The 13186-nt window shown below is 43.8% G+C and overlaps 1 protein-coding gene across 3 annotated transcripts in view; it reads left to right on the top strand.

Moving 5' to 3' along the window:
- DUSP16 (dual specificity phosphatase 16) overlaps positions 1–13186 on the top strand; it is a 198628-nt gene that overhangs the window by 100136 nt on the left and 85306 nt on the right. For 2 of the 3 annotated variants that reach the window (XM_030214783.1, XM_030214784.1), the window contains one exon: positions 530–1185. In XM_030214783.1, coding sequence (XP_030070643.1) covers positions 958–1185 — 228 coding nt within the window. In that variant the 5' untranslated portion in view covers positions 530–957. Of the gene's footprint in view, positions 1–529; positions 1186–13186 lie in introns of those variants that run through there. The other variant, XM_030214785.1, reaches the window with a different exon arrangement.

Below are 13186 nucleotides of genomic sequence, written 5' to 3'. Positions count from 1 at the left end.
GACTTGTTTATATTTGTTCTATGATGTTTTTAAGTTATGGGTGCCTGGTTTAGATGTCTTCATGCAGAGTAACTGTTTCATAGTATTTGACACATAGGAATGTTTGATAAATATGCTTCTTCTTTGTACTAGTCTATTTTTGTATACATCAGTGGGTGTGTGTAGATTAGTTTTGCTTTTCAGTACCTTTGTATCCTGCCTTACATTTCATAATATCAAAGTAGTAACAATAATAAAATATAGCATACATTTGATATGTTTAAAACCTCACCCAATATACCCCTATTTTATCTTAATCACAAATCATCCAAACCACAAACATCACTGTTCCAAGTAATTCAGGAATTCAATATATACTATGCTCTTACATCTTTTGCAAGCATGTGTATGATTAAAGATATATAATTTATATACACCTATACCTGTAATGAAAATAAAGCATCAGCATATACAATTTAAAAAAACAATAGTAAAAACAAAAATATATATTTTCTTTAACTGTTTCCTTTCCTCCTGTTTTATCATGTAGGCTCTTGATTGTGGTTGGATCTCTTGGAGAGGGAGAGGAGCAAAGGTAAAGGATGAGGTAATGCTATGGAAGCTTCTTTTGTTTGAGGTTGGGAAATGGGTCCTCCAGTCACCTCCCAGATGAATCAGAAGTAAAGCTGTTTCTTTGTGGACTGAGTTTTTTTTTTTTTTGGTAGCAAAACATCAGCAGCAGGGGGAAGGAGGAAGAAAGACATTCACTCTGAGGGCTCTTTTTGGAGGAAGAAGGAAAAAAAAATGGATTTCACTTTTTTTCTTTTGCCAGTCACCACCAGCATGACCTCATACATTTACAATACAATGGAGGAGCTAAGCCTTTGAGCAGAAAACGATTACATCATTGTCATATATTTAGGAGGGGAGGAGGAAGTGGTGTGGTGCTGGTGGTGGCAGTGAAGATCTACTGCTCTAATGGCTGAGATGCCAAGGACTCAGCTTATGGCTGCTGAGAAGTTGGTGGCCTTGCTGGAGGGTGCCACAGAGAAAGTGCTGCTGATTGATAGTCGACCCTTTGTGGAATATAATACAGCTCATGTGCTGGATGCCATCAACATCAACTGCTCTAAACTGATGAAGAGAAGGCTGCAGCAGGATAAAGTACTGATTACAGAACTCATCCAGCATTCAGCAAAACAGAAGGTAAGCTGAGTTTTGTGTGTGTGTGTGTGTACTGCAACACTTTAGGCTGATTTGGCTTTTTTTTTTTTGTCTTAACATCCATTTGAGCATATTCATTGTTTTCTGTTAAAATGTGTTTTTAGGTTAAAAATAAATATTGACTCTACATACTTGCTCCATATAACAAGTCATCTGATGAGCATAAAAGAAGATATTTTTTATTAATAGTAAGTCGGATTTTTAGGAGAATTCTTACGTCTGCACCAGCTCATCCTGCCAATGTTTTGCTAGAGCAGGAATGTTGCATACCTGGTCACCATGAAACATGGCACAACTCTTATGCTCTCCACTGTCTGGAATTAAAGGAAAGGAAAAGAGGATAGAGGATGGGATTTGATATACTGCCTTTCTGTGGTTCCAATCAAAGCAGTTTACATATTATATGCAAGTATTTAATTTGTACCTGGAGCAATGAAGGGTTAAGTGACTAGCCCAGAATTGCAAGGAGCTGCAGTCGGAATAGAGCCTGGTTTCCCTGGTTCTCAGACCGCTGCACTAAATATTAGGCCACTCTTCTACGCAGCCTGGTAAAGTAGGTCCTGTCTCCTGAATATCTGAATACTTCCGCTGGTGGCTGTGGTTGGAGCCTGCCATGTGTTTCCCACAGTTGCCAAGAGATCAACAGTCTATGGATTTACAGCAGTCTGAATTGTAGTTTGCATGACATGTCACAACTCTCATTTCCACCAGTAAATGAAGTTTCCTTAGTGTTCCTCTGGACCGGCCCAGAAAATGACTGATGGGTTGTGCACGCCTACCAGCAGGTGGAGACTGAGAATTCTGACTCTCATGAGAGCCAATAAGACCCCTGCTCAGTCTCAGCCAAACTCAGTATTCTCAGTATCCAGCAGGTGGTAGGTGTTGAATACTTCAGTCACAGTTCTTTCTCTTTGAGAGAAAAAAAAAGGAATTTCCTTAGCGTCCCTCCGGACCGGACCAGGATTGGACTGTTGGGTTGTGCCCGCCTACCAGCAGGTGGAGACTGAGAAAAACTCTGACTCTAGAGAGCCAATAGGAGCCCTGGCCATGTGACCTTAGCCTCAGTATTTTCTCAGTCTCTCAGCAGGTAGGAAGTGAGCCCATTAGTCTCTCTCTCTCTCTCTCTCTCTCTCTCTTTTTCTCTATAAGATATTACAGATATATTTATAATACTTCTTCTGTGCCTGGAATCGTAATTAGAGGCTTTACAGGGTTTCTTTTCTTTCTTTGACAGCCTCTGGGGTGTTAAACTCGGGTGTCTCGAGTCCACCCCCTTCCTCCCCATCTCCCTGGCTTAGCAGGGAAGGGCCGTCCCTTTCTCAGGAAAGATGTACCGTCTTTGGGAGAGGCAGCCACTTTTAATAGGCAGCTGTTTTTAAAGAATTAAATCAAGTAAAAGAAAATTAAAAGAATTAATTCAAATGAAAGGAATTTAAAGGAAGTAGTTTTTGCTTTCCCCAGGCTTATAACAAGCAGGTAGCTCTTCTGTCTTATTCTGTTTGAAGAGTCTTTATTTTCTTTTCTGGCAGAGCTATTTAAAAAAAAAAAAGTGATAAGTCAGCGTCTGTGACTTTAATCGGCGGTTTTTTGTTATCTTAATTATTTTTCCTCTGCTATCCGGCGTTGTTAGCGGCGGTAGTTGTAATAAAAAAAAAAAAAAAAGAGGCGCGAACTGTTAAGCGCGTGCTCGCTCTTGGACGGGTCTGTATAGCTTGGGAGCTGTATTGACGGTTCCTGTTCGGGCCAGAGGCTAAACCATGTTTTGTGCGGCATCGGAGGCTATCTGTTTTTCGGCGGCACAGATTTCCTGCTTCTTCGTCGGTCCGGTCAGTGGTTTTCTGTCCCGAACTTTATTCTTCTCATTTTGGCGCGCTTGGCCGCCATTGTTTTGCTTGCAGCTGCAATTTCCCTTGACGCGGCAGCGTTTTTTCTGCTTTTACTGTGTTTGGCTGTTTGTGCAATGGAAAGGAGATATTGTTTCTCCAGTAGTTGGGGCAATTGGTAGTATATTTGCCCCGAAATTAATTTTTACATGTATTTTCAAGCTATTAAAAAAAAAAAAAAAAAAGAAAGAAATGCTACGATGCGAATGGCGCTCATTTTGTTTTTCCCTCTGTTTTTTCTCCGTCGGGGACTTTTTGGTTGCTAGCAATGTTGTGAATTAAAGTGCAGCTCAGTTGGCGATTTCTTTGTTCTTGGCAAGACTCCGATTCAAAGTGCAGCTCAGTCGGGAATACTCTGTTTTTGACAATGGGGCGAATTAAATTGTATCTCAGCTCCAAAATAACCATTTTCCTATTCCTTTCCCTTGTGTGTGATGTTTGGAGGAAAGGTCTTCGCTATTGTCTAGCGCAGTTTTTATGGGGGTCCAGTGTACGTCACTCTGTGTCTTTCTCATTTCCTGGTGAATAGGACTACATTTTCTAATAGTCAATTGATTAGTACTTTACAAATCTGGCCATAATATCTTAGTTCCTTTCAAGCATTTCCCTTCATGGCTATGATGTTATACAGGGTTTTTAAGAACTTAACAAACATTTTCTATGGCATAGGCTATCTGGTTCAGGTGCCATGTGGATAGAACTACATTGCCGAATAGTCTATTGTTTGGTACTTTACAATGCTGGATATAAGATCTTAATTCCTTTCAGGAAATTTTCCTCCGTGGCTATGTTCTTATACAGTGTTTTAAGATCTTAACAAACGTTCTCTAGAGCGTAGGCTGTATGGTTCAGATGCCATGTGCAATGAAATACATTGTCTGATACTCAATTGTTGCGTACTTTGCAATTCTGGACATAAGGTCTTACTTCATAAGTACATAAGTACATAAGTAATGCCATACTGGGAAAAGACCAAGGGTCCATCGAGCCCAGCATCCTGTCCACGACAGCGGCCAATCCAGGCCAAGGGCACCTGGCAAGCTTCCCAAACGTACAAACATTCTATACATGTTATTCCTGGAATTTTGGATTTTTCCAAGTCCGTTTAGTAGCGGTTTATGGACTTGTCCTTTAGGAAACCGTCCAACCCCTTTTTAAACTCTGCTAAGCTAACCGCCTTCACCACTTTCTCCGGCAACGAATTCCAGAGTTTAATTACACGTTGGGTGAAGAAAAATTTTCTCCGATTTGTTTTAAATTTACTACACTGTAGTTTCATCGCATGCCCCCTAGTCCTAGTATTTTTGGAAAGCGTGAACAGAAGCTTCACATCCACCTGTTCCACTCCACTCATTATTTTATATACCTCTATCATGTCTCCCCTCAGCCGTCTCTTCTCCAAGCTGTATAGCCCTAGCCTCCTTAGTCTTTCTTCATAGGGAAGTCGTCCCATCCCCGCTATCATTTTAGTCGCCCTTCGCTGCACCTTTTCCAATTCTACTATATCTTTCTTGAGATGCGGCGACCAGAATTGAACACAATACTCAAGGTGCGGTCGCACCATGGAGCGATACAACGGCATTATAACATCCTCACACCTGTTTTCCATACCTTTCCTAATAATACCCAGCATTCTATTCGCTTTCTTAGCCGCAGCAGCACACTGAGCAGAAGGTTTCAGTGTGTTATCGACGACGACACCCAGATCCCTTTCTTGGTCCGTAACTCCTAACGTGGAACCTTGCATGACGTAGCTATAATTCGGGTTCTTTTTTCCCACATGCATCACCTTGCACTTGCTCACATTAAACATCATCTGCCATTTAGCCGCCCAGTCTCCCAGTCTCGTAAGGTCCTCTTGTAATTTTTCACAATCCTGTCGTGATTTAACGACTTTGAATAACTTTGTGTCATCAGCAAATTTAATTACCTCGCTAGTTACTCCCATCTCTAAATCATTTATAAATATATTAAAAAGCAGCGGTCCTAGCACGGACCCCTGAGGAACCCCACTAACTACCCTTCTCCATTGTGAATACTGCCCATTTAACCCCACTCTCTGTTTCCTATCCTTCAACCAGTTTTTAATCCACAATAGGACATTTCCTCCTATCCCATGACCCTCCAATTTCCTCTGTAGCCTTTCATGAGGTACCTTGTCAAACGCCTTTTGAAAATCCAGATACACAATATCAACCGACTCCCCTTTGTCCACATGTTTGTTCACTCCTTCAAAGAATTGAAGTAAATTGGTCAGGCAAGATTTCCCCACACTTCCTTTCAGCAATTTTCTTTCATGGCTGTGCTTTCTCTTTGGCATAGCAGATGACAGCTGCATAGGCTACATGGTTCAGATGGTTCTCATATTCTAGGAGTCCTGTCTACCGAGCACCCAGTTTTCTCAGCTGCTTAGAAGGCATGTTTATTCACGTCTTCTCTACTTTCCAACTGTCTTGGAGTTTCTCATGTGTTATCTTAGTTTTCTTCTAGGACTTACAAGATATATGTCCACTTAGGGAGTAAAGTTATCTGGTCAATTTGCATTTTCTCCCACTTAAGGATATTGGGAGGTCCTCACGCCATCTACTTGTATTTTGTTTCCTCTATCTATTCAGCCTGGGCACATGGTAAACATTCTGGTTTTGTCCAGTATGACCATCCATAATATCTGCTATCCCTTTCTCTTCCTTACAGATTTTAGGGTCTTGTTTCAAGCTTTCTTGACGTCAGGTACAGTCTTGTCTCCTGTGGCACAAATTCACCACCTTTCCGTAATAGGTATTTTCCAAGTCTATTCCTTTTCATTTTCATTTTATTCTTCCTCTCTCCAGAGTTTTTTTTTTTTCTCTTGGAAGGAGATTCACTCATTTTCTGTGCATTTTTTGCCATAAGGGCATAAGTGTTGCCATAATGGGAAAGGCCAAGAGTCCCCATCCTGTTTTCAGATGGGGTCAATCCAGATTGCAAATACCACATTCATATCTCGTGAGTGTGCGTCTGTTCATCTCTGTGCATATCAGTGAGGAAGGAGGCATGACATGATACGAGGTTTGGGAGATCCGGTAAAATTAAAGGCCAGTGTGTCTCAGTCCACGCTCAACATATGGTGATCCTTTCATTTTCATTCTATACGTCCTCACTCCAGACCTTCCTTTCAATTGGAAGGGGATTCTTTCACTTCCTGTGCATTTTTGCTATTAGTATATGAGTATTGTCATATGGGGAAAGTCTAAGAGTCCATTAAGCCCAGCATCCTGTCCTCAGTTGTGGTCAATCCAGGTTGCAAGTACCACATTCATTTCTTATGGGTGTGGGTCGGTACATCTTAGTACATCTCAGTATAGGAGGAGTAATGTCCACGATACGAGGATGATGAGAAGGTCCTCATTACCAGTTTTCTTGCCCTGCTCTTCGGTCTCACGTCGGCTCCGCGCACTTTTTTTCTTAAGTTATGGTCGTAGTAGCAGCGGTGCTCATGAAACAACGTCTCTTCGTTTCATCCTTTCCTAGATGTCTGGTTCATTACAGACAGTCTTATTGGCAGAGTTGTCAGGTCAAGCAACGGGTGGTGCATTTCGGGCACACTCTAGGTTACGGGGTGCATGTAGCCAGGTCTCTCATTTGAGCTCTTGTGTGATCTCATTAGATTTTGTAGCTTGTCTCTATTTTTTCTCTCTTTGTTTAGTCAAGTTGGCGCAGACTGTTTTTGTCTTCTCTACAAGCGTCCCACTTTCTGTTTTCTCTGGATGTTCTTGGGCCTTCGGCCATTACCTTGCTCTATTTTGCAGAGTAAAATTTTACTTTCTAGCTCCCAAGAAGGAATTTTTTCTTCATTCTCTTTGGAGTCTCGGTAGTCTTTTTTGGCAGCTTTTCACTCCGTCAATTTCGTGACCATTGAAAAAAAAAAAAAAAAAAAACAACTTCTGGGAGTTCTCAATGGATAGTACCTTAAGGGGAGGTCCCAGTTCTAGAACTACTTCTTTTCGCTCTGACCTTCCATGTGCCTCGCTTACTCTCTTGCTAAAAAGACTTGTCAGCGGCAGAGATAGATGCCCTCTCGTATCCAGATATTTATCTCGGATGGAATTCCCTCCGCTCAGTTGGCCTCTGTATTCTCACTAGTGCAGCACTTGGGTCTGGTGGTTGAGATTGAGCATTCTTCCTGCAAGTATGCCGGGAGCATATACACAGTGAGCAGTTTTTTGATGGCTGCATCTGTGAAAATATATATGTATATTTATAGTTCTACTACATAAGTACATATTTAATTCCACACTGGGAAAAGCTCAAAGGTCCTATCGAGCCCACCTTTCGGTCCACAGCCAATCCAGACCATGAGCACCTGGCTAGATTCCTAAACGTACAAACATTCTATACATGTTATTCCTGGAACTGTGTAGTGTTTTATGGACTTCTATATGTATCTAACAGATGAAAGGTACTAACAAGTGTCTACTGTTGATTTATTCCCGTTTTCACTAATTGGGGTCTACGACAAGAGTCTCAGGTGATCTGCTTACAGAGGCAACAGCTACAGATGATTCTTTCTCTCTCATTTGAATTGCGCTCTGAGATATGTTTTCTTCATGTTGGGTAACTGCAGCGGCTGTCAGTTTATTTGGACCTTCAGTCTAGTTTGCAGCAGGGATTTAGGTACCTTCTTCTTCTGCATAGTATTTAACTGCATTCTTGTTTTTACCTATTTAGCTTCTAGTGATCAGGTACTTTCTCACTGACAGGCTTTACATACTTCCAATCTGTTGCTAGGTCAGCAATAGTCTACGATATCTGGAGTATTGTACTTCAGGATCTCGTTTCCACTTTCTCAGCTGAGGTAGATTCATTGCAGTTTTTTGTTTCCAGGCGGCTCTGCTTCTACCTTTGCCATCTTTCTTTCAGTCGTTTTTTTTTCTCGAGTCTCTCTGTCCTTTGCGCTGCACTGATAGTGCGGTAGGGGACATTATATAGCGGCCACTTGGTAGGGGACAATGTTCAGCGTCGCTTGAACTTTTCAGCTTTTTTGCTTTGTAGTCATTCTATTTAGTTTATTGGCGGTTCTTGGATCGTCAAGCTTTTGGCTTCGTATTCATCCTAGTTTGGGTGTTTTCAGGGACTCTACCGCATTCTCAATGTCTGTCCCTCCCGTAAGATTACTGCTTTGGTACTTCCCAACAGTCCAATCCTGGTCCGGTCCGGAGGGACGCTAAGGAAGGAGAAATTAGATCTTGCCTGCTAATTTGCTTTCCTTTAGTCCCTCCGGACCGGACCAGGCCCCTCCCATGTTCTATCAACTCTTTAGATTCTTTTATTAAGTTTGGAAGTGGAATGTTTAAAAAAAAAAACAAAGAACAGATGATACTGTATATATATATATATATATATATATATATATATATATATATATATATATATATATATATATATAAAAATGACTTTGCGTGGTCCATACCACTTCTCTGGTGGTTGCTGGTGAGCTCGGTTGCTGGAATATATACAAAACCTTAATGGGTCATACCACTTCTCTGGTGACAGTTGCTGGTGAGATCAGTTGCTGGAATATATATAAAACCTTAATGGGTCATACCACTTCTCTGGTGAGAGTTGCTGGTGAGCTCAGTTGCTGGAATATATATAAAGCCTTGAATATGTTATACCACTTCTCTGTTGAGAGTTGCTGGTGAGCTCAGTTGATGGAATATATATAAAACCTTGAGTCATACTATTTCTCTGGTGAGAGTTGCTGGTGAGCTCTAATATGAATGGGCCATGCCACTTCTCTGGTGAGAGTTGCTGGCGAGCTCTAATACAAATGGGCCATACCACTTCTCTGGTGAGAGTTGCTGGCGAGCTCTAGTACTCGGTTTTGCCGAGGAATTTGTGGTTGCTAGGATTCCATACGGCACAGAAGTTCTTTCTTTCTTTCCTGCTTTGTTATTCAAATACTGAGGCTAAGGTCACATGGCCAGGGCTCCTATTGGCTCTCTAGAGTCAGAGTTTTTCTCAGTCTCCACCTGCTGGTAGGCGGGCACAACCCAACAGTCCAATCCTGGTCCGGTCCGGAGGGACTAAAGGAAAGCAAATTAGCAGGTAAGATCTAATTTCTCCTTTCTGTTCCTTTATTCTTTTTATTTAATCTTTTTTGGTCCGTGGCATCTGTGCACTGGACATCCCCGATTGTTCGACAGAGCCTGAGGCTCGGGAGGTGCCACATTTGGGGGTCCGAGGCCCTCCCACCCCCCCAATTGCCTGTTTTTTTCCTTTTCATGTCCCTTGGGGCCTCTTGCTGGAATGGAATTTGTGGAACCTCGACTCCTTCGAGGGAAGGATGTGAGAGTGCCATGGGGAAACAGCAACATTAGGCTCTGCACCTTATCTATTTTCCCTCATAGCTTTGAAAACAAAAAGTTAATTGAAGAGAGAACGAGCAAAGCAGGGCTTCTCTTGTTTTTTGGGCAGTGCTGGAATTTTATTTCTTTGGCACATTGCATGTAGCTGTCTTCCTGCTGGGTAGTGCAGGTGGGGCATGTTCCCGCTACCATGGCTGAGAAGCTGTGATGCTATTCTGTCTGTCAGCACTGGGGTCTGACACCGGCAGGGGTATGTAAAATTTGTACTGCTGCAGAGTTGTTGAGCGTTTTGCTGCTGGCGGATTCAGCAGAGCCTCGGCAGTGGTTTCAGCACCAGCAGCTTCATTGTCAGATCCCTCTCCCTCCAGGCCTGCAGTTTCCATTTCAGTGAGAACTGCTGCCATTTTGGATCGGCACACTGCACCAGCAGGAGAGCAGCCCTCGCTGCAAATTTCTGGTGCTGCTTCCAATCTGGGGAATGTGCAAGGTGGGCTTCCTGGAGGGGGGTTCAGGCTTTTCTCTTGAAACAGGCTAAACCCCTTACTGCAGACTGTCCGGGGCCTTCTGGGGGAGGGGGGGTTTCTTCCACTTTAAAGCATCCTAGGATCTCCTGGGACGTTGAGGAGGATGGCTCCATGGATTTTTTGGACCCAGAACTTGGTTTGGAGGATGTTGTAGAAGATCTTGAGGGAGAGGCTGCTCTCTAAGGTGCTCAGGGGGAGTTCCTTCCTCTGGATGAGCTGCTTTGTGGTGAGGGTATTACACAAAAGGAGGATTTGCAGGAGCTGATTTCTTTTGTGTCTTCTACCTTGAATTTTGAAGAGGAACAATGGTGGCTGAAGTGCCTAAGGTGGATCCCCTGGTAAGGGGCTTTCGCATATCTGGTAGATCTTTCCCTATGCACCAAGACATTAGGGATATTGTTCAAGCCCAGTGGGAGGTGCCGGATGCCCCTTTTCGGTTGACTAGGTCTGTGGTTCATCTGTATCCGGTCCCGGATCAAGACAGAGCATTGTTGAATCCTCCAGTTGTGGATGCTGTAGTTTCTGATGTTACTAAAAGGAATTCAGTGCCAGTAAATGGCGGCATGGCTCTTCGAGATCCTCAGCCTGCCATATGGAGACTCTTGAAGAATAGCTTTGACCTCTCTGCCTTGGCAGTTGTGGCAGTTTGGTGGCCAGGGCATGTTTTAGGTGGTCGGAGAGAGTCTTGGATAGGACTAGTAATGACTTGGCCCTGGTGGACGGAGAGGTCACCAAGATTGAGATGGGGTCCACCTTCCTTGTGAATACACTGTATGATTTGCTTTGGGCTTCTGCAAAGTCTATGGCTTTGGGGATGGCTGCCCCACAATCTCTTTGGCTTCGAGACTGGTCAGCGGATGCTGTCTCTAAGTCCATTTAGGGGCACCTTGTTGTTTGGCGAGGAGTTGGACAAATTGAGAAGAGTCAAGCAGGCTCATTTTCAAAAGAGAAAAACGTCCAAAAAGTGACACAAGTCTGCATTTGGACGTTTTTCTCACAAAAACGTCCAAATCAGTATTTTTGAAACCTATTTTTAGACTTTTTTTCTCTGAAGTTCACCAGAAGTGTGTCCATATTTCAAGGGGGAGTGCCAGGGGCGTGTTCAGGATGGACTTTGGGTGTTCCTAAGACTTAGAGATGTTTTTCAGCCATAATAGAACAAAACAAAACCGTCCAGAGCTAAAACTTAGACGTTTTGAGCTAGACCTGTTTTTATTACAAATAAGGCACAAAAAGATGCCCTAAATAACCAGATGATCACTGGAGGGAATCAGGAATGACCTCCCCTTATTCCCCCCATTGGTCACTAACCCCCTCCCACCCCCCAAAAATGTGATGAAAAGCATTACTTACCAACCTCTATGCCAGCTTCAGATGTTATACTCAGGTCCATTAGAACAGCATGCAGGTCCCTGGAGTAGTGTAGTGATGGGTGCAGTGCACTGCAGTGCACCCAACCTCCTCCCCCTACCTGTTACACTTGTGGAGGAAACTGTGAGCCAGTGGCGTAGCCACAGGTGGGCCTGGGTGGGCCAGGGCCCACCCACCTTGGACTCAGGCCCATCCAAAATTGTGACACTCTTGCTGTGGCTGGTTGGGATCCCCAAACCTTGGCAGCTGAAGATTTTCTCTTCTTGGGCAGCCAGCAGCACTTTCCTTGAGCTGACGCTGAGACCAGCCCTTCTGCACATCCTCAGTTTTCACACATGTAAAAGCGCTGAGCATGCACGGCCTGTCGGCAGCAGCGTCAGTTTGAGGCAAGTGGTGTGAGCTGCTCGAGGAGGAGGAGGAAATCTTCAGCTGGCAGAGTTTGGGTATCCCCGCCAGCTCAAGTATTTAATATTTGAGGTTTGTGGGCAAGGAGGGGTGGGGAGAGGAGCAAACCAGAGGGGGGCCATTGGGGGGTCGAATTCCATGCCCATCCACCTTAGGCTTAGGCCCACCCAAAAGTGCCCATCTGGCTACGCCCCTGCTGTGAGCCATCCAAAACTCACCAGAAACCTACTGTACCCACATATAGGTGCCCCCTTCACCTGTAAGGGCTATGGTAGTGGTGTACAGTTGGGTATAGTGGGTTTTGGGAGAGTTTTGGGGGGCTCAGCACACAAGGTAAGGGAGCAATGGTGAGATGTGTACATGGGAGTAGTTTATGAAGTCCACTTCAGTGCCCCCTAGGGTGTGCCCTATTGCTGTCCAGGGATGTCAGGGAGACCAGTCTACTAAAAATGCTGTCTCCTCCTACATCCCAATACTTGATTTTGTGCGTTTTCCACTTGAACTTTTTTTTTTCTGAAAATGGACCAAAAAAAAGTCCAAATCACAAAACGTCCACAGTACTTTCGAAAAAAAGATAAGACTTTTTTTTTTTTTTTTTCCGAAAATGGCCAAAGTTGGACTTAGACATCATATCGAAAATGCCCCTCTTGGTGAATCTAAGGTGCTGCAGCTTCTGGAAGATAGTCTTCTGTCAGCAGGTTCCATTTTTTTATCCAGTAGGGGCAGTGGGCGTGATGTTCGATGCTTCAGATCAGGGAGATTGGCTTCCCAGCCCTTTCATGGTTATTAGCAAGGAGGCAGGGAGGGTGGATTCTCCTCCCAGTTTCAGTCGCCCTTCCTTAAGGTGTTTGGGCTCATCCTCTAATCCCTGTGGGGGCTCGGTTGAGGGTTTTAATGAAGGTAGGCCCAGATTATCACCGATTGGTGGGTGCTGAAAGTCATTTGCGATGGGTAAGCCTTGTAGCTTGCATGGGAACTGCTTACACCTTTGTGGAATTTCCCTGTCATTCTCAAATCAAGGCAAGACTGATCAGGGACACTCTAGGCAGGCTTCTCTGTCTTCAAGCGGTTTGTCCGGTACCTTCGTCGGAAATTGGAATAGTTCGCTATTCCATTTATTTTGTCATGCCAAAAAAGGAGAGCACCTTCTGACCCATCTTGGATTTTAAAGGTGTAAATCGGGCTCTTAAGGTGTCTGGTGTTCTTATGGAAACTCTTTGTTCCGTCATGGTGGCAGTTCGCTCTGGCGAATTCTTGACCACTCTACTTGATGGAGGCCTATCTTCACATTCTTATCTGTCAGATGCACCAGAAGTTTCTTCACTTTGCTGTTTTAGGCAAGGATTATCAGTTCCGTGCACTGTCTTTTGGACTGACGATGGCTCCTTGGACTTCCACCAAGGTTATGGTGGTTGATCAGAGTGAAGTTTATATCTGGAGAGTTTCCAGGTCA

The sequence above is a fragment of the Microcaecilia unicolor genome, chromosome 9 (assembly GCF_901765095.1).
Source record: "Microcaecilia unicolor chromosome 9, aMicUni1.1, whole genome shotgun sequence".
Taxonomy (NCBI): Eukaryota; Metazoa; Chordata; class Amphibia; order Gymnophiona; family Siphonopidae; genus Microcaecilia; species Microcaecilia unicolor.
Note: the sequence above shows the minus strand (reverse complement) of the source record. Positions and strands in the feature narration are given on the sequence as shown.